The sequence below is a fragment of the Lotus japonicus genome, chromosome 6, assembly GCF_012489685.1.
Source record: "Lotus japonicus ecotype B-129 chromosome 6, LjGifu_v1.2".
In the NCBI taxonomy this organism is placed as follows: Eukaryota; Viridiplantae; Streptophyta; class Magnoliopsida; order Fabales; family Fabaceae; genus Lotus; species Lotus japonicus.
Genome location: NC_080046.1, coordinates 46,231,344 through 46,246,284, shown reverse-complemented (window position 1 = coordinate 46,246,284; position 14,941 = coordinate 46,231,344). Strand labels below are relative to the sequence as shown.

Below are 14,941 nucleotides of genomic sequence, written 5' to 3'. Positions count from 1 at the left end.
GCCACACAATTTCAGATGAAGTGTTGATTGAAGTTGCTAAAAAGCTTCCATTGTTAGAGGAGCTGGACATTTCATATAGCAACCTCACGACACGAAGGATTCTCTTAAAGCTATTGGCCGATCTTGCCCTCATTTGCAAGCATTGAAATTCAGCAGTTGTCATTGGCAATCATTTGGAGATTCCTGTGTCTTTGATGAGGAAGCACTTGCTATAGCAGAAACCATGCCCAAGCCTCGCCGTCTAAAGTTCTGTGAAAACCGACTCACTGATAAAGGCATGGCTGCGGTTCTTGATGGTTGCCCGCTTCTTGAGTATCTCAGTACACTAGACTCACTATACATTAAATATCAGCTGCTATATTTGATATGGTAAATCATTTTAATAGATGGTTTTTTTTTGTAAATTTTGTTCATATACCTTCAATTTGAAATATGATTGCAATACAAACAGCAAGCGTGTTGTTTTCTAGCATAGATACGTTTTCTGTTGAACATTTTTTTTTTTAAACTGGCTACTGAGTTATGCAAAACATTATAACTTCATATAGGAATAATCCTCACTTAGCTAAAGAAGAGTGAAACATGGGTTAAAAAGTGAAAAATCATGTTTGATTACAGTTTTGTAGAACAGTTTTCAATTTTAATAGTTAAAAAATCTTTTTATTTCAATTTTCAAAACTAAAATCCTAAAAGATATTAGAGAAATTTTCTGTGTCGTTTAGCTTTAAAAGACTTTTTTCTTCTTTTGGAAAACATGTTTTAAAAGTTGTTTTGATAATAGATTTTAAAATCAGGAAATAGAGAAGGGGATCAAACAAGCACTAAATCTTTGTGTCTCTGCACTCTTTCAAAATGAACCAAAGCTTTATTTGAGGCATGCTCAGTTTGTATGTAGCATGCTCATCCTTTTTTCTTTTGTTCTGTTATGTACATGTAGCAGCTATAGATTGAACATGGACAATATCTTTCACTATCAATATCATTTTCTTTCAGAATCGCAGTTACTAATTCAATTATCAACTTGGTGATAAAATAACCAAGTGTATTGAAATGGAGGGAGTAGTTCTTATCCTTGGTGTATAAATAACCCTAGTGTATTAAAATGAGACCCTGGTTCTCAAACAAAGCCTCGTTATGGATGAATAAAAAAGGAGGAGCTGCTAAGACAAAGGTACACGAAGATCCCCATCTACCTTGCCTTCTTGACATCTCTTGAGAGTGTGTAGCTGACGTCTTAAATGCAAAACCTGAAATGCAAAATTTCATAACAAGTTCAAGTTGACGAATGAAGATGGAGTAAAATTAGCAAAAGTTAAGTGCTCCTATGCAAGACCAGGAAAGCATTTTTTGTGGACCAGTTAATAACGCACTATAACACGCATACACCAACCTAACAGCATGCTTGGATGTGTTGGAATCACACTCCAAATCACATTAGCCAAGACACTATATCTTGTAAATTATGGATGAACGTAATTTTGGAATCTATGCAACCAAACATGCACTAAGTACATGTTCAGAAACCCAAAATTGGTAGGAGAAGATTTCAACATGAACCAAACATGTTGTAAGGCACATCAGATAATTAAGAATTTGAAGTTTTTCATGTCACAAGCAGCACTTTAGCCAAATGACATCCATATTTTTTAAGAAGAAATATTTTCATATTATCGATGTTAAGGTTTCTTATCAGATTAGGATTTTGTATTTTTAGAAAATTTATTATTTATTAAAAAAATATTATCTTAATATCTTAGGGTTAAAGAAAATTTAGGTGTCTTAATGAATTTCAGACTTTCAACATTAACAATATTGTGATTTGATAACAATATTGTGATTTGACTTGTTAAGTATTTAAAACATGAGTCAGAAACATTCTGTCCCAGAGGAGCACTGCAGATACATCAAGCGGTATCAAGAAAGTACCCCCTTCCAAGGGGTACAGTATAAAAGCTTTGAAGCATACCTGAGCATCATGATTAAATAATGGGAATGATTATCGCTACTCACAGGCATCAAAAGATTATGTTTCCCAAGGGACATCATCCCAGGGAAAGGGGGAAGAAAGATAAAGATGAGTTTTTATTTTATTTTAGAAAACAACAAATGAAAGATAAGTATTAAGTACCTCTTCTTGAAGCAAAGCAGGAAGATTTTCAGTTGAAACCAGGTCGTGAATTTCCCTCAAAAGCTTCTCATCTGTGATACCAGCCCAGGTTGTAGATGGTAAAGACAATAGAAGCACTGTTAACACATCAGTGCTAGCTGGATGCATCCTTATGGACTTAGTTATGCTAGAATGTGACAAAAACGAGGCCACATGTTTGAAAAGTCTCGTCCTCTGCACCTGTGTCAATACCTCTTCCTGCATAACAAATCAGTTAACACATGAGAATAATAGAAGTAAAATGAAATAACTGAAGTTGATTTGCATGTTTTGATTCACGTTCAGATCTTCCAGAATCAATTCTCCTAGCTACCACAAAAGCTACTAGCTAGGAGTAGCTTCTCTTGGAATCAATTGATCTCGTGAAAAATAGTCGTGTATCCAAACGTTCTTAACAGTGCTGGAGAGAACTATGGTTGGCTAGTTGAGATAAAATGTATCAAACCTTGACAACAGCTCGTGTTTTCTCCTCTTCACTTAAGCTTGGACCACCATCCTCTCGCCTCCTGATCTCCGCAACCCATTTGATGAATTCTTCAAAGTTAGATGGTAGCGATGTGACTATAACTGAAAGAACCTTACAGATGTCTTTCACATCCTCTGATTTTAATAGAGAAGGAACATCATCGATTAGGAATTTTTCAATACTACTCAAACTCTCGTGTTTGCAGCTCTGCAAGATCAGCAGAAGTAGGTGACACATCCAACCCATCACCAGCAACAATGTCATTTACAGTATGCTTTTAAAAGTGTCAAATTCTGACTCACTATATAAAGGAATGAGAAATACCTGAGTAACAAGCATGTCAGGTTCCCTATGAGGCTTTGATATAAGCATGAACCTGAAGAGGATAAAGCCAGATTTCATATATATACTTCACACTAAAAAGATGGTCAAACAGTGTTTAAACCTTGTAACAAAAAGAGAAACCATAAAATTTTCTCATCACTTAAATTGGCCAGGTCCTTACATAGATATTTAAATTCTTCTACGAAAATAATTCATTTTATTCATTAGCTGGACGGATGAGTTGTCACACTAGAATGACAAGATATACAATGTCGTATTAGAGGAGATATTGATGTGAAACGGACCCTGAGAGGAAGATTGATTAAGGTGGTTCAGGTGAAGACCTTTGGAGGCAACGGTGAGAAAGGTTAATAACATGTTCTTAGTCATTTGAAGAGGTGTAGAGGGAGGCTAAAAAGGATGTTCTAAAATATTATTAAAGGGGACCATATGGAACAAAATTTGGTTTTTGATCAAGTGTAATGGTGTACCTCACCCAGTGGTTGCTGCTAGGGTTACTAAAAAATTAAACTAGGGTTACTAAATCCTAACACATATAGCCTACCTCACACAGTGGGATAAGCATTTTGTTGTTGTTTTATTCATAAGCTGACCTGGGGCAACAAGATTTGCAGTTATTGATCTCAAACTTCAATAACATTCTAACAATGGGATTAATCATACTACAAGGTCAATAAAATTAGCATAAACAAAAAACTTTACCCTCTGGATTTTCCAGTGAATTCATTAATATAACTCATGCCTTCCCAAAGATGCGTAAGTGGGATCCAAAAGGGAGGATACTTGAAACGAGCAACATCCAAAACAAGCACCATGTCTTTTCCAGCATGATAGCCTCCAATAGGAGAATAGTGACCAGCTCCTGTCTGTCATGAAAATAAATTCAACTGAACATTCTCACCAATTTTGCCAGAATGAAATACATGCACCAATATTGTGTATTAAAAAAAATTCATAGGAAGAAGTGGATTCAATAATGGAGAATTATATGATATGATACGCATTTCCTGTTGGTATAACATAATGATCAAACCTAGAAAGTTATTGCATTTCCTACGATGTCAAAGTTAGAAAAACCACAAAAAAAAAGTTAGAAAAACCAAAACACATACTTGTTTGAGAGCTTTTCTGTGGTATGATGAGATTACATGACAATCATCAGAAGTTGAACATTTCATGACACATTTACGAAAATCAGCGATACTGCTATGGCTTGCATGGAAGGCTTCAACTTTTGCTCCAGTGCAATGAGCCAAAGATACAAGATTCTCAAATGAGATGCCTCCAGTTTTGATCTTGTCCAGAGGTCCGCAATAGTCCAACATATATCCATCAAACCATCTCCAAGGTCCTGTATATAAATCACCCAAATGCAAATAAATTTCACAATAGAAGCACAAATCTTCATCCTCCACTTGATTCAACCATTAAATTGTAATTAAAATTTCACAATGCATGAGTCTTTAAACGCATGCAATGCAACATAAAAAGACATTTTTGCAGCAGAACAGATATTGTACTCAGCTGTTTCAATAAGAAAAACAGTAAATTTTGAGAAATGCAGAACATATACCTTTCCATTTTCTGCCAGGATCAATGCCAAGAGCATTGAGGACCATGGACAAGCTTGCGAGGCCGCAAAAGGCAAGCTCGGATTGTGTTTGGAAACAGGAAACCAACCTGGGAAAGCCTTCCATGTTTCCGTTTAGAATGGCTTCACGAAAAAGTTGCTGAAATCGAAAGTGTCAAATTAGTCAACAAATATCCTGGAAATCTTTTAGCTTATGGTGAATCAATTCTCGAGTTATCAGTAGCTTATCGGTACCAAAAGTGTTTCTGATAAAAAATAAGCCGAACTAAAACATGCTCGAAAATCTAATTTATGCTGTTACATATACATACAGCCATTAAACCACTGGATTTAAATTATACATGTTAAACAGTCAAATTAGTCAACAAGTAGTCTGAAACATGAAAGTTTCATTTTTTTATAGGCAAATGTTACTTGTTAGTAATGTTAGTAAATTAGTCTCACCTCTGTTTTCTTGGCTGCTATGCACAGACTGAAAATAAGGGTGGATATCTCAATTGGAGAGGCTTTGGCTTTAAGATGGGCTCTTGAGATTACTTTGCAACAGGGTTTTTCTGAACTCCAGGTTGAAACAGATTCCCTCACCATTGCTAAAGGGTTCTATTCAGATAATGTCTACCCGGAATTGCAGCTCCTACTAGATGATTGTCATGATGTTGCGGATGGCTTGAAGATTCTCTTCCTTCCCTACATCTTTAGGCAGCAAAATAGTGTTGCCCACTGTTTACCTAATCTTGCTGTTTCTTCTCCTAGTTTTATCTGGTTGGAAAGTTTTCCTCCACACATTATTGATGCAGCTATGTCTGATTTGTCCAGTTAATGAAAAGTGTTCAATTTTGCTTCAAAAAAATTAGTCCCACCTCAGGATTTGAACCTGGCCCCTTCACCCCTCATTCCCCCCAATTCTAATGTCCTCTAGCTCTTACCATTGAGCTAACCCTCGGAGACATGAAAATTTCATCGGTGTTCCTAACTATATGTTGATAATTGATGAAAATTTATAGAAGTTTATACAAAGTGTTAAAATAATAGTAGCCATATTTCACATGTTTCTAGAGTTTTACAGAAAGCATTCTCATGTATACTAGAATTAACAAGTAATCTCTAGGATGTGTAAACCGACATGGTATAGTCGATGTGTAAGAAGCCTATAAATAGTAAGTTCAAGCTTGCTTGCTAGCTTCTATGGTACCAACTCCTCCATTCCAGTTTCTATCTTTTTATTTCAATACTTTTTCACCATGTCAATTGTCTAGTACTTTAAAGTTTAAACCCAACACTATGCAATACACCTCAGTATTTGAACCTGACCCAACACTATACAATTGTCTAGCTCTTACCACTTGAGTTAACCCTCGGGGACATGAAAATTACATCGGTATTCCTAACTATGCAATACATGTGAAATTGGACCTCCTAACAAGTACTGATTAATACATGCAGTTTGTGATTTTGGGGACTAATTAAGCTCTAACGAAACGAGGTATTATGGACTAACCTTGCCTTGAAAGGAACCGAAATCGATGGCAGGTGGGGAAGGAAGAAGGCGTCGATAAAAGCCCGCCATGGCCACTTTCTCGGTCGCAGTCATTCTGAACAACAAAACAAACCTCAACGGCGGAACACGGCGGCACAGGGAGGAGTTTTGGGTGGGTGTAGCGGTGGAATGAGGTTTTGATGAGAGGAGCAGTGAATTTAAAATTATAATTCAAATAATTATTATATTTCGTGCGGGTTGGGTCAGATCAGGTATTTATTTGATTTGATTTTTTTTTTTATTTCATTACATATCATATACACAAAAATTAATGGTGACATTATGAAAGTCATTAAATTTTCTATACATGAGAGAGGATCCAAATCTCTTAATAGTATTTCCTGGTCTGATGCAAATTTCTTAATGATTAAATTTAATGAGTAAGTTCAAAAAAAAAAAATTAAAGCAAAATAATATATAAATATAAAGATAGTGTTGAGAAACAACCCCTCTCAACATGGGTAAAATAACCTAGCAGCATAAACTGGCAAAAACCTGCGCTATAGCAAAAACCTTGAAAAACCCTTAAGAGCACGCTTAAACAAGCCAAAATCCCTAGCGTCTACCCCATTGCAAAGGTCCCAATAAAATCGAAAAACGGCGACATGTTTCAACCGACAAGGGAAACTAACAAGTCACTCGACACCCACAAACAACGACCCAAGCCAACCGAGCAAACCAAAAGCCCCACCAACAAAACCCCTACCGAGTGCTATAGCGCCAAAGTGCTGACCAAAAGCCTCTAGAAACAAAATCGGCGACAAAAACGACCAAAACGGGATCTGCATCTATCTTCAAAGGACGATCTACGATGGAAGAGTAGCTGAAAAAAACCCAAGAGATAAAACCGAAGAGCAGCTTCAATGAACCAAACACAACAACGACTCAGATCTACCCTGCCTCACCTGACCAGAGACAAATGTATGTCTTTCAAAAAAAAAATTAATGTGTGTTCATCATCAGTGTCAACTTTGGACAATTCCGATGAGATAGCAGGTCATTAAACCACACAAAAAACTCAATATGGACAACATGAGAAGGAAGAATAGCATGAAACTGGGACTAAAGGCTGCGCGAATGTGGGCACCCTACGAATCAAAATCTAAATTAAAATTATAAAAAATTATAAAAAACCAAAAATACCCTTAATTCTCCCCTCCCCGAAAAAAACCCTATAACCTAAATCCCTAATCATGATCGATCTTCTTATGTTCTTATTCCTTCTTCTCCTTCCTCTACTTCTTACCCATAATCGCCACCATCCTTCTTCCGTTCCTCTCCTCTTTGTCTTTCCTTCTCCTTCCTCTTCTTCTCCTCTTCATGTTTCCCTCTTCTTCTTCTGTTCTCCTTCTTGTTTCCTGTTTCTGCATTGAATGCTAATATTCGCTTCAGGGAATATCTCAATCAAAATAGTATAGAAAATTAATGGCTTAATTGCATATTTGCACCTTCATCTTTTATCATTGTGCGCAGTCTCTCCCTCATATTTAAAATGAGCGAATTTCCTCCCTCATGTTTCAAATTGTGAAAATTGGGTCCTGTCGTTAGCTTTTCATCCAATTACTAACGACGGTTGCTATTTTCACCCCCCCCCCCTTTTTTTTTTAAAGATCAAATAGTATTGAGATAAATCATCCAAGTACAGACCAAGTATCATAAAATAGCATTGGCTTGAAAGAAGCACACAACCATCAGACACAACAACATAACTTCACTGTACCATAAAATGTCCCCATAAAAACAAAAACTGAAATAGAAAGGATAGACAATCCTTTAGGAACTGAAACTGAACTGAAACAGAAACAGTGTGCCTACGGTCCTTCAAGAAATATCATAAGCACCATCCTCTAGCAGCATCCAAATTGGTTCAGCATTTTCACATCCCATGTTTGCTAATGAGTCCGCCTCGGTATTGCCTTCTCTGAAAGTATGTCTAATTTCCAAGCAATTCACTTCGTTCATCAAAAGATCAATTTTGTTTAGCTCATTAATCAACTTCCAAGGTCTTTTGTCTCTTGAAACCACCCAACCAATTGTTGTTGTAGAATCGCTTTCCAGAATAATATTCCTGAATAGGAACTGCTGACAAAACATGAGCCCGTGAAGTATTGCCTTCACTTCCGCTTCAAAAGCCCAACCAAAGCCAATACCGATTGCAAAGTACCCCAAAAAATTCTTATTTGAGTCTCTAATCACTCCACCAACTCCACTATTTCTTGGGTTGCCTTTGGATGCACCGTCAACATTGCATTTTAAAATCCCAGTATCCGACGAAAGCCATGAAACCTGTCTAGGCACCGCAGAAGGTTTAGGCAATTTAATGCTGCCTAAATTCTTTGAGATATGAAGTGAATCGTAGAGGCAACTAGTCCAATCACATTTGATCCACCAAGCAATTTGAAGCATGTACATGTCCTCAGTCTCTTGCAACTGCATTCCATTGCCTCTGAAGGTGCTGTTGTTCCGTTGTAGCCACAATGACCAAACAATGGAATATGGAATTAGATTCCAAATTATTAAATCAGTACCTATCCTCAAGCTAATCCATTCCTCTTGGACGGCCAGCAAGGAGTTAGAGCATGACCATGACATTCCTTCTCTATTTAGAATACGATACCATAACTCACTAACCCGAGGGCAAGATACAAAGAGATGGTCTACTGTCTCGATACTTGAACTGCAGAAGCAACATAAGCTGTTCTCAGCTGAGATTACACCTCTCCTCCACAGATTTATCTTGGTAGCCAACTTATTGTGACATGCTTGCCAATACAGCAATTTGACCTTAGGTGGAATTAATTTTGCAATATGCTCAGGGACCGCAAACTCTGCTTCATCTTGGACATTATCATCCACCCATTGACAGAGGCCTCTAACTGTGAAGTAACCATTTCCGCTTCCACACAATATTAAATGGTCTTTCGAATTCACTGCTGGAATGATGGAGTTAATCATATTCATGAATTCAGAATGTATTCCCAATTCCCATCTAAGAAAATTCCTTCTGAAAGGAATGTCCCACACCCATTTATCTCTCACGAATAGGCCAACTTCAGCAATGTATGCTGTTTTATTGGTGCAGATTGCAAAGACACGGGGGAATTGGAAAGACAAAGGTTTACCTCCAATCCAAGGATCAATCCAAAATATGGTAGAATTACCATCTCCAATTCCATATATCAATTGATCTCCAAAACCCATAGAAAGCAAAGAATCCTCCTTGAGGATAATACCAATGTCTTTTATTATTGCAGAGAAAACTCCTCCCTCATCCAATATTGTGTGCAGCATAAGCCTTATGCTATCCCATTGATATTTACCAGCAATTAGCCTTCTCCATAAGCTGTCCACTTCTACCCCATACCTCCAAGCCCACTTTAGTAATAATGCTTTATTTTTCCATGCTAAATGGCCCAATCTCAATCCTCCTTTTGCTTTGGATTTGCATATCATATTCCATGGAATCCATACCATTTTCTTTCCTCTTTCTTTTTTCCCCCATAAGAATGCCCTGAAGATTTTCTCCACTTCCATGATAACTCTCCTTGGTGCTTTGAATAAGCTCATCCAATAAACCGGGATTGAGTTGAGAGTTGCCTTCAAAATAGTCAATCTGCCACTCAAAGAGTTATATTTTGAATTGTAGGACCTCCCTTTTTTTCTCAATTTAACTATCAGCGGTTCCCAAAAAGAAAGCCTTCTTGGGTTGCCACCTAGTGGAGCTCCAACGTAAGTGATAGGCAAGGAGCCCACGGACCAGCCATAAATATGAGCCATTCTTGCTACCTCTGCTGGTTCAACATTACAACCGATAAGTTCTGATTTCTCCATATTCAACCTTAGGCCTGAAGCAAAGAGAAAAGCGAATAGAGCATGACATAGAAGCTCAAGTTGTGAATCATCTTGTTCACAGAATAGCAGAGTATCGTCTGCGAACTAGAGGTGATTTTGTGCTTCAGCACTACCCATTCTAACACCGCTGAAGAGGTTGAGCCCAGAAATTCCAAGAAGTTGGTTCAACATGCATGATAGCCCGTTCACACATATGTTAAAAAGCAAGGGGGGGAGAGGATCCCCCTGCCTCAATCCTTTTTCAATGTCAAAGAAAACAGAAGGAGAGCCATTTACCAGGATAGCCAAAGAGGCAGTAGTTACACAGGTTTTAATCCATGAAATCCACTTTTCGCCAAAGTTCATTTCAGCAAGTAACTCTAAGAGAAAGTTCCACTCGATGGAATCATAAGCTTTGGCAAAGTCTAGCTTAAGGAGATATCCACCACGTTGATTCTTATTCAGAAAATCAACCACCTCCGAGGAAATTAAGATGCAATTGGCTATTTGACGCCCCTGGAGTGAAGGCAAATTGGTTTTCAGAGATTATCTTTGGCATAATCTTTTGCAATCGTGCTGCAAGAACCTTTGACACCAATTTATAGATGCTGCCTATCAGACTTATAGGTCTGAAATCAGCAACTTTAGCAGGGCAAGACTTCTTCGGGATCAAAGAAATGAATGCAATGTTGAGGCCTCGTACAAGCTTACCATTTACATGAAATTCCTCGAAGAACTTGAGGATATCACCCTTAATTGTTGCCCATAAGTGTTTGAAAAAATTGAAGTTAAAACCGTCGGGACCCGACGCTTTGTCTCCGTCACAGTGCTTGAGGACATCCCATATTTCACTCTCAGAGAAACCATCCTCTAACATTCGCCTATCCCCCATGGACAATTTAACCAAATTGGTACACTTCAGTTTTGGTCTAATAATCTCTTCGCGAGAAAATAAGGATTGGAAATGGGCCCTGATTTCGTCTCTGATTGCCACTGGATCATTCACTTCACTACCCCTCACATTAAGTATGTGAATGTGATTTTTTGTTCTCCTTGATTTGCTGACAAAGTGAAAAAATGATGTGTTTTTATCACCCTCCTTCAGCCATTTTACCCTCGATTTCTGGCGCCATTTGGACTCTTCAATCCTGTATCCCTCCCACAATCCACTTAACACTTGACTCCTCTTAGCTCGCAACTCCTCATTCATGCCCTCAGATTCTAGTCTTTCCATTACCACTTGGAGTTCACCTTCCAACAATTTAATCTTCTCCTCTGTGTGTGATCTGGAGTGACCCTTCCACCCTTTAATTTTAACTTTCAAGTCTTTCAATTTCGTCTGCAATATATAACCTGACCATCCCTGTACAGCGCAGGTGTTCCACCATTCCTGGATCATTCTGTCAAATTCCTTATCTAATAGCCAATTGCTGTAGAATAAGAAAGGTTTTGGCCCTGAGCTATGTTGTCCCATGGCTAAAATAACTGCTCTATGGTCTAAGAGTCCCCAATTCTCCACACGTTGAATGGCTTCAGCAAGGGACAGCCAAGCTTCTTCGTTTAATAGCCATCTGTCGATTCTGCTCCAGACACCTCCGTTTCTTGAGCTGAACCAAGTATATTCTGAGTTTTGCAGTGGCAAATCTATCAAATTCCAGTCATTTACAAAGCTTGAAAAAGAAGCTTCAGTCCCTCCCAACCTTCCGCTCCTATCTTCTGCATTGAGGGTAGCATTGAAATCACCCCCAAGAACCCAACCACACTCTCGATTCTACAGCACATTACCAATCTCTGAGAACAGTGCCTCTCTATCCTCTACATTATGTGGCCCATATATATTTCCTATCATTAGATTGATGTGAGATTGTTGTCTTTGACCTCAATAATTAAATACATATCTCCCTTGTAGACATGAATTAGGGTGAAGGTAGAAGCTTTCCACATCGTTAGGAGTCCTCCAGCAGCTCCAGTGGCATGAGAAACAGCACATTCAAAATTAAGAGAATTTGCAAAATTAAGTGCAAGCTTCTCTTTCTGTGCTTCTAACTTCGTCTCCTGAAACAGAATCAATTCTGACTGTGCTCTCTTGACCAACTCTTTGACACCCCCTTTTTATATCTGCACCATCTACACTAAATTTATAAAAAAAAGTTAAATTTCTATCTTTAATGTAATTTTTTATCTTTGACTAATTTAGTTTTTAATTTTATTTTATAAAAATATTGTTTTTCTGTTTTTCTATAAATTGTATTTAACTTATTTCATTTATTTTTCCTTTTTTTTTATTTATGATTGAGGAGGGGTATGGTTAGTATAAGGAGGAGGTGAATATAGCAACCGTCGTAAGCAATTGGATGGAAAGCTAACGACAACACAATTTGAAATATGAGAGAGAAAATTCGCTCATTTTAAACATGGGGGAGCGATTTCGTACAATGGTAAAAGATGAGAAGCAAATGTGCAATTAAACCAAAATTGATCCAAGATATTTGTAGAACCATTTAATAATATAGCTCCTGATCGCTACTTTAGTAGCTTACGAGACATTCATATCTCTCTTATATTTTAAAGATCAATTCATACAAATGTTTATATATATATACTCAAAATGTATAATTACCTTCCAAATCTATATTAACTCTTTCCCGTAATATCAATTGCCACAAAATTAATTATATTTGCTATCATGAATACACAAAGAATCAATTATTATATATCTAAATATCTTTAAAAAAATGACCTTAGAATCATTCTTAAAAAAGAAATAACAAATCAGTTTTTTTTTCTTTTGTTAAATCAGAAGAAGATTGTAATCTTTAGTTCCATATATTGAAAAGAATTAATTTCTTTTTACGGACTTAATATTTCTATAAATTACAGACTTTAATAAAAAATATGTTGATCAAATATTTTTTTCTTTTCTTTTTCGAGTTGTTATACAAACTCTTTTTAACAATCTATATTTAATTATTTATATATTTAAAAGTGATGGTGGTGCAGTTTCAGGCTATCCCTCGCGAGGCGAACAATGTTGCAGATTGTCTAGCCCAACAAGCGCATGTGTTTGGGTTTGAAATTCATCGCTTGGGATTTTCGTTGTTGGAGTGCTGTCACCTTCTGTACTAGGACGCGGTTGAGGCTTTTGCTTCCCTTAGAGTTCCTGTAGTGTAGCGTTTTTCGCTTTCTGGAGCTTGCCCCTCCATGTTACAAAAAAAAAAAAGTGATCTATTATGGTGGTATTATTTGATAATAACTAAATTAAATTAACAAATCCTATCAAATAAAGTGAAGATTTTTTTACCAACCAAACAATTATATTAAGGGAAGTACTAGGCGTACTTCAAACCAAGAGAAATAAAGTGAAGATAACTGTTGCTAACAACTAATCAAAGATTCATGACTTAAGCCACATAAGCAACAACACACATAACAATAACATCATCATGTTACGTTCAAAAAAACATAATCATGTTAAATAATTGAAAGAAAAAAAATCCAATACAAGAAGACCTGGTATTGAAAAATAACAGTATAATTTTATTTTTAATTTGTATTTAAATATAATCCATAACACTATTGAATTTAAATTGATCTATTTAGAGATATGATACAAATTAAGTTAATCAATAATAAGATATCCCTCAAAAAAAATCAATAATAAGATAGAGTTATCAATTCGAGGAAAAAATAGCATAATTCAATTTAAAATAAGATATCACAATTTAACTTGATCAATTATTATAAAAGGATTTATGTAACAAATCATATAAAAAGAAGTCAATTTAATAATATAGTATATTTTATGACTCCTCTTCACACCTTTATAAATTGAAAGTTTAACAGAAACCGTGTGCCTATTTGTTAGTGTTCATCAACGGTGGTTCTGTTAGCAATTTAGCATGGCACCGTGCTCAAGATCAGGGAGGCATCACATCATGTTTGAGATGGGGGAAGAAAGCAAAGAGAGCCCTGCTGGCACCATTTTTGTTTTGGAGAGTGCAGCCAAACTGGCTTGAACTACCAAGAGCCATACTTCAAAAGCTTACTGTCGTAGAAGATATTATGAGTGCAAGTCAAGTGTGCTCTTCGTGGTGGAACATATATAAAGACCCTCTCATGTGGCGCACTATTGACATGACCAAATATCCTGCCTATTGATTTATCTATGCCATTAGAAACATGCTCATCCAATGGTCAACATTAGCCAGGTTAATTCTCTGTTGTGGGAAAAAAATGTGTCTTTGTTATTTGAGCTAAATGGAAGTAATTTTCATAGAAAAATAGTGAAAATGCAAGCATCTTTATTCAACAAACCAATAACCATTGCAATTGCATCATATAACAGCAAACTAAAACTCAATACAGAACATTATTTATTTCAAAAATAAAAGTGCATTACTTGCAAACACATGAAAACAGAACTCAACCATGCTTAACTACTAAATTGATACAACGGGTTTGAACTTTGAAGACTTGCCCAGCTTACAAGCTCGACCCAAATACAATCAAGTTTGACTACTAAAAACAGTTGTCACATCACAATCAGCCCCTGCAAATAAATAAACTAGAAAATGAACGGTATTGCATTGAGACAAATGACAAACCATGAAAGCTTTAAAGATATAGGATCAAACAACAACACTCCTAACAGGCTAAATTTTCATTCACCAAAAGATGGCAAGACGAATAGGGCACTTTCAGTTACCTCCATGTCTGCATTGGCAGCTCATCATGTTGGAGACATAAACAAATCCAGATTCTGATGTGAAATTTTGCTTACTAGGAATGAGTTGACCAATCAAATTAACAAGCACAGCTAAAACCAATAAACCGTTTTACATGATTTTTGCAACCATCAAACTTGACATTCATACATCATGTGAAAACAAACTTTCCAGAATTCTTGATTAATCGGACACTCCAAACTCATTACATAAAGTAAATCCATGCAATTTTAATAAACAGATGAGAAGAAGGCATGGGATAATAGCAAATTACCTATAT

At 36.6% G+C, this 14,941-nt stretch overlaps 1 protein-coding gene across 1 annotated transcript; it reads right to left on the bottom strand.

Annotated features, from left to right (window-relative positions):
* Positions 1-945: 945 nt before the first annotated feature.
* LOC130726607 (glutathione gamma-glutamylcysteinyltransferase 1-like) lies at positions 946-6,276 on the bottom strand. The gene is made up of 8 exons (XM_057577913.1): positions 6,068-6,276; positions 4,552-4,708; positions 4,091-4,329; positions 3,681-3,844; positions 2,958-3,009; positions 2,613-2,840; positions 2,129-2,365; positions 946-1,247 (listed from the first exon to the last, which is right to left on the bottom strand). Exons 1-8 carry the CDS (start codon positions 6,158-6,160, stop codon positions 1,161-1,163), a joined length of 1,257 nt encoding a protein of 418 aa, XP_057433896.1. The 5' UTR covers positions 6,161-6,276; the 3' UTR covers positions 946-1,160.
* Positions 6,277-14,941: the final 8,665 nt, after the last annotated feature.

Coding starts and splice junctions, on each gene's coding strand:
- LOC130726607 (XM_057577913.1), bottom strand. CDS start 6,160: ATGACTGCGACCGAGAAAGTGGCCATGGCGGGCTTTTATCGACGCCTT. Junction 3,845..4,090: donor ACAGAAAAGCTCTCAAACAA/GTATGTGTTTTG, acceptor TTTTCATGACAG/ACAGGAGCTGGTCACTATTC. Junction 3,010..3,680: donor TTCACTGGAAAATCCAGAGG/GTAAAGTTTTTT, acceptor TATCCTCTTCAG/GTTCATGCTTATATCAAAGC.